This window comes from Girardinichthys multiradiatus, chromosome 22 (assembly GCF_021462225.1).
Source record: "Girardinichthys multiradiatus isolate DD_20200921_A chromosome 22, DD_fGirMul_XY1, whole genome shotgun sequence".
Classification (NCBI taxonomy): domain Eukaryota; kingdom Metazoa; phylum Chordata; class Actinopteri; order Cyprinodontiformes; family Goodeidae; genus Girardinichthys; species Girardinichthys multiradiatus.
Genome location: NC_061814.1, coordinates 26,698,637 through 26,708,708, shown reverse-complemented (window position 1 = coordinate 26,708,708; position 10,072 = coordinate 26,698,637). Strand labels below are relative to the sequence as shown.

The 10,072-nt window shown below is 37.5% G+C and overlaps 1 protein-coding gene across 2 annotated transcripts in view; it reads left to right on the top strand.

The window, feature by feature from the left end:
• The window catches only part of ldb1a (LIM domain binding 1a), a 28,789-nt gene that overhangs the window by 5,296 nt on the left and 13,421 nt on the right, over positions 1 to 10,072 (top strand). For both annotated transcript variants that reach the window (XM_047350624.1, XM_047350622.1), the window contains exon 2: positions 90 to 190. In XM_047350624.1, coding sequence (XP_047206580.1) covers positions 163 to 190 — 28 coding nt within the window. In that variant the 5' untranslated portion in view covers positions 90 to 162. The remainder of the gene's footprint in view (positions 1 to 89; positions 191 to 10,072) is intronic.

Below are 10,072 nucleotides of genomic sequence, written 5' to 3'. Positions count from 1 at the left end.
AGAGGAGTGTAGTTGTGTTGTACATGGCCTGCTTTTTTACCACTCCCTCTTATCTCTCCTCCCCTCTCTGTCTGTGCTGTTTTCCTCAGAGTTAGCCCTTGCAAGCGGCGTGTGGACTGAGTGCAGCTGTTTCTTTCAGAGAGGAGCACAACATGTGAGAAGATGTCTGTTGGAGGCTGTGCTTGTCCCGGTGAGTTCTCACTCTTTCCTCCTCCGTGTCTCTGCGCTCAGTGATGCTCTCAGAAAGAAATGACTTATGAAAAAAGTGCTGCAAAGCCCCCTCGAGCCAACATCAAGCTTTGTGACTTCTGGTTGTTTGTGTGTGTCGGTGAAACCAATGCCACACTTTTTAACACAAGGTTGAAGACTGAAGCTGCCACAGTGTGGGATTGAGTTGTTCAGCAGAGCCTCTCAGTCACGCTGGCTTGCTGTGCAGCAGATCGATGGCTCAGAGTTTTACCACAGACAGAGAAACTGAAATATCGATAGGTACTTCATTTGCTTGCAGTTTTTACTGCTTTTTGCAGCTCTATCTTTCCAGTGCAGGTCTGTTTCTTGATTATTTGTAAGTCTTAGCTGCTGAACAGCCAATGTAAGCAACTGTTTGTCATTATTATCAATGTTATAATTATTGCTCTCTATAACATTTGTTTATTGTTATTTTGATTTGATTGAATAAGCACTTAGCTCTTCGTGCTTTGCGCTCTTTATAGAATAACACTGGGAATCTTACAGTGGATTTAGCAGGTAAATCAGTCATACTATCTGCTCAGGCAGCTAGCCTGCAGTCTGCTGCTTTACAGACAAGCCACTCGCGTTTTCATAAGAGCGAGAGGAGAAATACATTATCAGCTAATGGCAAATTAGAATTAAGAAATCCCACTGGTGTTTTGACTTGCAATTAGTTTATGCTGAACTCGAGTGTCCTTTCAAGATCCAATCTCTAATTTGCAAGACGCATTGAATGCAGCACAATTACATAGTTTTATAAAAGTAACTCTTGCATTCTGTCCAAACAATGTGAAAAATATCTCTTAAAATGAAATGTGAAAATCCATCAACATAAGGATGTCTATCTACGTCTAATTCTGGTTAAATGCTGATTAGGGTGTATGAAATTAACCAACCAAGGCTAACATTTAATGTCTTTATTTTGGCTAAAATTGGATGTGACCTAAGGAGCCTAAGAAGTCCAGTTTTAAATGTATTTTTCATGGCTAAATAAAGACAAGAACTGGTCAACTTTCAATAGTTATAATAAAGATGTCCATGATGCACCTTCTCCAGCATCTCATTAAAAAGGACTTTAATCCATATGGACAGTATGACATAAAGTCTTTGCAAGTTTGAAATTGTATCCTTTAAAAAGCTTGATACCGGTAACCGGCGCCATGCTTGGTTACATCTGAATGAGACTCAAATAATTCACAGGCTGTAAAATACCTTAAAGCTGCTCTCCCTTGGAGAGTTTTAACAATTAATGAGGGTCCTTAAGATTAAAAAAGAGCTGAATTTGCTTGAAGCTAAGCTACTTATTTTTAAGTGTGCATTTGCACTTTACTTTCCGGTATGTTTAATGTTTTTCTGCAGTAATTAAAGTTGGCTTCTGAAATTAAAAATTGATCATTGCAAAAACATTGGTTTAAATCTTGCTTAGATGGAGTGCCGACACTAGGCTTTGCATCATATAATGAAGGAAACTTTATAATATGTATCCATCTGCACATGTTTCTATTTGGCAAGCAAATAGTTTTGGCATATTTTACTAAGCAAATGGCATAGTGTGCTTGAATACGAAGTTTTCTATCATTTCTTTTCTTTTTTTCTGTATCAATTTGTCTACTGAGAGAGATCACTGCTTTGTTTGTGGAAAAATTGGAAGCAGGGGACAGACTCTGTGTGGCATGAGAGAGTAAGTATTAGACAGAAATTAAATTGTAGCATCTGCTCTGGGGGATATCAGAGAATGAAGATTGAATTAGAGCTTCAGAATAATTTGAATGAGGCTGCTTTGATTCATTAACAATTGCCCATCAGACAGAATATTAGGTCTTTGCTTGATCTGCTTGTCTTGTTCCGTTTCCTCCCTCCAATCCAGTTTCCTCACTGCCTCCTGTAGTTTTCCTAGTATCTCTGCCTTCTTCAGCTGCCTGACTTAACTGTGGGGCAGCAACTTTTAATCACATCCATGTGTTTTTGAGGGACGTATATAAAGAATAAAGTCCAGCAGAAAGATCTGCCATCATTCAAAGACTTGCAAGCTTACAAATGTTTCCATGCAAATAAGCATGTGCCTGCACAGCACACACACACACACATGTACTTTTGTGAGCAGCCTGCTAGGACAAGTTTAGGCTGGTAGAGCTCATAGATAAGCTCAGATGCTTCAGTTTCCTTCTTCCTTCTTGTGCATGAGCTGCAAATCATCATGTTTGCATACTTTACATTTTCATGGGATAACAGATAGAAAAGAATTTTTATGTTACAAAAAAAAATTCTAATTTAAAACTTAACTTCCTATTACATGTAGTCGTCCTTCTTTATTTATTGGGTGAGAACATCATGTGATGCAACAGAGGGGGTTTTGCATGTGTCTTGATAAATAACAGGCTGTTCCTGTCTGTCTTGTTCTTCTGCAGCCCTGTGACATTCTGCTGTTCTGTTGTTGTTGGGATTTAGCTGTGAATCAGCCCCTTTCAGGCTTTTCTCCATGCATGAAGGAGATATGTCCTACCACAGAGGAGCCAATCACATCCTTTGTTCTGGCTAAACGGTAAAAATAGATTGCCTATGAGCAGCAGATACCCCCCACCTCACAACAGCCTAACTCAAACATTCGCTCCCCTTTGCTCACCACTCTCTCTTTCCCTCTCTGACCCCCCCTCCCTCATCTCTTCGTCTGTGACTCTTGCTTCCCATGTTGCCTTTCTGCAGGGACAGCAGCATTACCTCATGCAGAAAGTCACAGCGTCCTCAATTGGAGAAAAGTGACTTAAAGCAAGATGGCAGTAAAAAAGCAAGGGGTTTTATTACTGCTGTTACACAACAACAACACCACAGCCTCAGTTTGATCTTTGCTGAACAAAAATGCTTGTCTCTTTGTCGTTTCCTCTACTATTCTCACTTTTGCCCGTTCCTTCCGCGGCCTTCTTCCCTAACCCACAGATTTTGTTTGCTAGATCAAAATGGCTGTGTGTGCAGAGGCAGAGAGAAAGAAGGAATGCGTGGGAGAAAGAGATGCTGGGGAAAAAGAGAGGGGGGGTTGCAGAGTGGCGCCGAGCTGTGGTGATGTCACATCTGCTTTGGGCTGACAGGATGGCAAAAGAAAGCTGCCATGGGCCTCACAGCTGAGAGGAAGGGGAGAAAAATAAATGCTTGGAAAGGACAAATTTGGATCAAAGTGTATTCTGTTTAGAGAGCTGCAGAGTGGTGAAAACATGACTGCAGGTTTAGGACCAGACTATTCAATTCAATTCAATTCAATTCAAAAATACTTTATTAATCCCAAAGGGAAATTAAATGTTGTTATAGCTCATATTATGAAGGTTTCCTCAAAGAGCCGTTGTAGATGCTGATGGCTGTGAGAATGCCATCATATAGAGCATGATGCTGTGCCGAGACTAATAACAAAAAGAGACACTTGTGTCTCAGTGGTTGCAAGAGTGTGGGCTCCAAAAAAAAGTACACAATGCATTAACCAGCCACAAATATCTAAAATAAACCATGCTCATAGCAAGTGAAATTCTGTACACTTGATAAAATGTTACTTTGAAATAGTTAATAATAGGTTTACATGAAACTTGTTGCTCATGAAGTAAAATCAGAGGATGATCTTCTAAAAAGAAATGGATTAAATCTAAATTATGTATACATTAAATTATCCAGTATTATTATTTATACATTGGGGACCATCTCCATATGGATCCACATGATATAGTCATTATAATCAGCTCAGTTTAAAAGTAGCAATTAAGATGCAAGAAAATGCAAGTTTTCAACATTTCTGCACAGATAGGTACACTAGAATACATTAGAATATCATTGAAAAGTTCAATTATTACAATAATTCAGTTCTATATGACTCTATATGTGGTCATTACACACAGAGCAATGTAATTCAAGCATTTATGTCTTTTAATTTTTGATGATTAATACTTAAAGTTAATGAAAATCCCATATTATTTTTTTTTAGAAAATTAAAAGATTATTTTAGACCAATAAATAATATATTCTTAATGCAAAATGTTTTTTTTTACTGCATCAAAGCAGTGCAGTATGGAGGCAATCAGCCCATGGATCTGCTGAGGTGTTAAGGAAGCCCAGGTTGCTTTAGTTGCAGCCTTCAGCTTTTGAGCTTTATTGGCTCTGGCGTCCCCATCTCCTTCTTGACTATAACCATATCTTCTCTATGGGGTTTTGATCCGGCCATTTTGCAGGTCAATTCAGTAGTGACACAATGGCCGATAAAGCAGGTATTGGTGCTGTTGGCAGTGTGGGAAGGTGCCAGCTTCTACTAAACAATAAAATCTGCATCTCCATAAAGCTCGTCAGCTGAGGAAAATGGCCTAAAATTTCCTGGCGCACTGCTGATAGACTTGATGAACACAGTGGACCAGCACCACCAGATGACATGGCTCCTCACAAATCACTGACTGAATACTTCACACCAGACCTCGAGCACCTTGGGATTATGTATTACTCCGCTATTCCTCCAGACTCAGACTGACCTTGGTTTACAAATTAAATGTAAAATCGTCTTCCATCTGTAAAGAGGACTTAGGACCACTAAGCAACAGCCTACGCTTTGTGAATATCCTCCAAATTATTAAATGGACGTTGCTTCACAATCCTCTCTAGGCTGCAGCTATCTATGTTGTTTGTGCACCATTTTTACCATTATTTTTCCTTTCTGTTCATCTTTCTATTAATGGAAACTAATGGACCGTGTGCTGGACAACTGTGAAATCAGCAGCAATCTCCATCAGTGAACCCACTGTGGACAGTGATTGTGTAGGCCATCACATAACATTTCTGTATTGATCAATGTAATTTTTCATTGGTCAAATGTAATGTTCTATTTTTCTAAGAACCTAAATTGTTTCATTAGCTGTAAACAAGAATGATCAAACAGACATACATGAGTTTCACCTTTTAAAAAATGGCCAATTAAAATTTATTGACCTACCCTTTTGTAACACCTGATATCCAGTATTTACACAAACATCCACATTTCAAATTCATTTATATTTTCATTTATCATGCTTTGATATTTGCCAGTTACAGCTTCTTTTTGCCAACCCACAGTTGCATCCTCAGAGCACAGTACTGCATTAGTACTACCTTGTTGCTATCACTACCAGCCAGTTGTCACAACAGTTTCCCTGACAGGTTAGTGCCTACGCTGTGGCGTCTCCACCAGCAGCAAGAGGAAAATGAACATTCTGCTCAGCACAAAACCTCTCAGTATTGCTTTGGTCTCCCTGTCATAAATTTGCAAAGGGAAGGATTTGTGCTTTGAGGATTTTGGTTTTTAAAGCATGTTTACAAAAGGGTAGTGTATAAGATAGGTGTGTTAATCCAGATCAGTATCTTCTAGTGCAACAGTTCTCAAACTGGGTTAGAATTTCACTGATAAACATAATTTATAAATGATATCTGTTATATATTATTATCATTTAAGGCAGTGTTATTGTTCTGTATGAGAGACACATTGCAGTAATACAACTTAGCTCTACATAAAATTATCTGCCCATGTTTTTTTTGGGGGGGGTGTCCATATTCTATAAATACAAGAGGGTACATAAGACCTTGTGTGGTACCAGACTAGTTTTGCAAAGACTGAAATAGGCAGTCATCTGTTTTTCCCAGACCTAGTCTTACCAGGGGCTCTATGTATATACTAAATGTGACTCTGACTGTTTTCAGATTAATTTAGAGTTTATTTCAAACATCCTGTTGGGACCTAAAATTCCTTATTCTGTGTTACTACTTATTTAACTTCTTCAGTTGGTCTACCTTTGGTACTTTTAAAAATGTTCGCTTCCTATATATTTCAGGAGGTGAGGACTTATTTCACATGTAACTATCTAAACCCGCAGCTAAAGTGTGAGACCAAAGATAAGGAAATGTAATATAAGAAAACACAAGGAACTGCTGACTGCAAACTGCAGTTTCTGCTCTGAAGCCACAGTGAAACATGCTCAGCACTTGCCAGCAGAGGGAGCTGCTGCACTTTCACAGCTTCACACAAAAACCAAATAGTTAAACATTAGAAAATTTATTATCCATCCACCCATTTATCCATTTTCTATACCTGCTTAATCCATGCAGGATCGCAGGGGGCGAGCGCCAATCTCCAGCAGTCATTGGGTGAGAGGCCACTGACCCTGGACATATCACCCATCCTAAAAAATGTGTTATATTCAAAAATCTTTCCAGTTGGAGCCTAGCTAAATGCACTTTATATTCACGAGTGATTAATATGTGACTGTTACACATTCAACTTTAGCCAAATAAAAAAACCAAAACAGTTGCATTTTATGTTGAGGGCAGTGCAGATTAATGCCTGATTTAATACATGTAGTGTAGGTAGCTGTTATGAAGCCAGTGGTTCACATCAGATGATTCATGTCATTTTTCATTAACTTGAACAATAATGCAGCAAATATAGTGTGTTTGTAGACAATTTATTGCTCCTCTTAAAAATTATATATATTGTTTTTGTTTATTTAATTATTATTATTGTCCTTTTGAAGTCCACTGTACCCAATGGGTCTAAAATGCCAAATAATGATAATAATGGTGTATGAACACAGATTGTTGCCTTTTTTTTATCATGTTGTGTTTCAGGACCAACATTAACTTTTACACTGACATCATGGTGTGACTGGTTCTTTGGGATTTTTACAGTTTTTTGCTTTAGTAAGCACATGATGTGGATGCAAGGAAATGCTTAGGAGTATTATATCAGTGGTACTAGTAGAGTTCTTCAGCAGGCCAGGGAATCAAACACTCATCATTGAGTATCATTTTAGTATACTATTACTGAAACATTTTAAATTATAAGTTGGTTCGTACACTTTTACATTGCAAGTATGCACAGCTTTACCCTTTTTTTAAATGTCTTTTACTGAAAATCTTTGTAACAGGCAAAGTTGGCGACCTTTCACGGCATGGGGTGTGTCTCTAATGGTTTTGTGAATCTAGAAACTAATATTTCTGTCCATTGTTTATATCTTTTCTTTATTTAACCTTAATTTTTCCAGGAAGGAAATGCATTGAGATTAGTAATCGCTTTTATAAGGAATGTCCGGGCCAGGATAAAAAGCAGCACAATACAAAGTGTAAACAAGCCATAATATTTACAAAGTAACACTACCAGTATTAATAAATTATTTACAATAACAACACTGTACAGGATGTGACTACAACCTCTGACATATCATTCCAACACTATGGGCCAGAATAGGACAGACCAGTCTTTCCTGACTGTGCTCACCAAGGGCACCTTAAACCCCAACCAACTACTGTCTCTGAGACTGTGTGTGTTCTGGAGTAGTTATATGATGGCAGTTTACCTAAAGGATTTTGTATATAAAAATCTACCAATGCTTCATTCTGTGAGTGCTGAATGAGGTAAATCCAGCAAGGTTAGATAAAATGCAATGGTGAGTCCTAAACGATGAGCCTGTTATGTACCTTAGAGCAGCATGGTAAATGGGGTCCAGTTTAGCTAAAGTAGTGGGACAGACAAATCTGTAAATGCTGTCACCATAGTTCAGCTGTGACAAAACAAGCTGGTTACAAGCTGCTTACGGGAAGAACTGGATAAGCATGGCTTTAATCTATACAAAATGTACAGTTAATTTAAGCTTTTTTGTAATGTAAGTATCTAATGCGATGTTTAAAATTAAGATCTTTATCAAGCCAAATACCAAGACATTTATTTGTGTCTGCAACAATATTACCATACAAAGTTTTAATATGAGGAATGGTTGAAGCAGACTTCTGGGAAAATCACTTTAGTTTTGCTTATATTTAGGACTTTTTAGTCAAGGAGAGCATTTTGTAAGTTCATGAAATCGGTCTGAAGATTTAACTATTATAAAATGCTCAAACTCACCTGGACAGGATAGACAGTTACAGTGAACAACAGTTTGGAAGTCTTGCAACAAGTTGTAAATAGGATTTAGGTCGTGACTCAGACTATGGCGTTGAACTACAGCTTGAACATGCTTTCATTTAAACCACTCCATCGCAGCTCTGACTGTTTAGAGTCGTCCTTCTGGAAGGTGAACCATGATTCCAGTCTCAAGTCTTTTTTAGCCTGTAACTGGTTTTCTTCCAGGATTTTCATCATGTTACTTCCATCTATCTTCCCATCAACCAAGCAACCTACCTGTCCCTGCAGGAGAAAAATGACCCCACAGCATGTGTTCAGGGCAAGGTCCCGAGTTAGTTTCCTTCACATACAGCATTTTCGATGTAGGCCAAAAAGGTTTAGTAAAAATAAAAATCACACTTTTCATAGTTTTGCTACAATTTCTGTCATACATAATTTTGCTTCCAAAATAAATTGCACAATACTTTGTGTTGTTATTTTTCCCAAAATCCCAATAAAAAAAACTGAGGCTTGCAGTTGTAACAGGACATGATGTGAAATATTTCAAAGGGTGAGAATACTTTGGTAAGGCACAAAATAAATATTTTTTAAGATGTTTTTTTGTGGCACTAGTGGCTTCTATTTTTATTATTTTCTATAGTAGGCACACAGGAAATGGGGTAGAGAGAGAGGGGGAAGACGTGCAGCACAGTCTCTGGGGTCTGGACTTGAACCTGGTACAGCTGTGTTGAGGAATGAAGCCTCCATATATGGGTCGCGTGCTCTACCGAAACGCCACGCGCCGCACCCCTAAGGCACAAAACATGTGGTTTTCTGTTGAACAGAACATTTAATATGCATGGATGCTGCAATTTTATTTGTCTTCTATGCCCCATGTGAGATTTATACAGTGAGAATAGATGTAGGTCAAATTCACTGCATTCCAGGCTGATTGAGTTCCACAAACTGAGTGGCAGCTAAAGTGAAAACCTCAACAAATGAGCTTTAAATGCACCCTGATACCACATAAGGTCCTCTATCCAACAGAAATATTGCTTGTAAACCTTAGGGTGGATATTGACTGAAAGTGAGGCTGCAGATCACATAACTTTAAGGCGATGACGGACTTGAGCTGCACTCCAAAGAATGAGGCATTTGGAAGGTTATCTGGAATTAAGATTTCCTGAACTGAAAATTTTAATCAACCTCAGGAACTTTGAGAGAGATTTTGAAACTATGAAAGATCTTTTTCACTCAGTAAGAAGTTTTGATAAGAGATGGACTTTTTCATTAGCAAAATATTCCAGCAAAATCCTCAATTATTTATCCATGGCTGAATTAAAAAACATGGCAATTTGAAAAAAAAAAAAAAAGCATATGTATATATATATATATAGATAATGTATATGGAATATGTGCATCTTTGAGATCCTTTTATTCTGAGTTCACACAGGTTAAGGTTAAATTAAAAAGATTAAAATTTTATAGAAAATATTTAAGGCATTTGCTCATGTGGTTTTTTTTTGCCTGCAAATATTTTTATTTTAAATTAGGTAAAGCTGTAGATATACTTAAAAGGGTAAAAAAAAGTGTTATTTTCCTTTGAGTTAAAATATGACTTAAATAATTGTCCTGTCAGTTCATTTCTCTAAAACAGGTTTTTTTTATTATCTTTAAAACCTTTTTGTTTTCTCTTGTATAAGATTACCACAGGGGTCAATCTTGGGGCCTGTCCCATTTTCTCATTAGATGCTCACATTTTAAAACTTCATTTTAAATACTATTTAATAATAATAATAATATTTCTTTTCATTTATTACTTTTGGGTCACATTATATTGGTCGCACCCTTGTCAACACTTTATTTATTCTAGATTAAAATCTCAATTTAGCCAAACATACCAGCACAGTTAGTGAAACAGTAAAACTTCAATCTTTCTTAACATTCCACCATATTTTCATTACATCACCG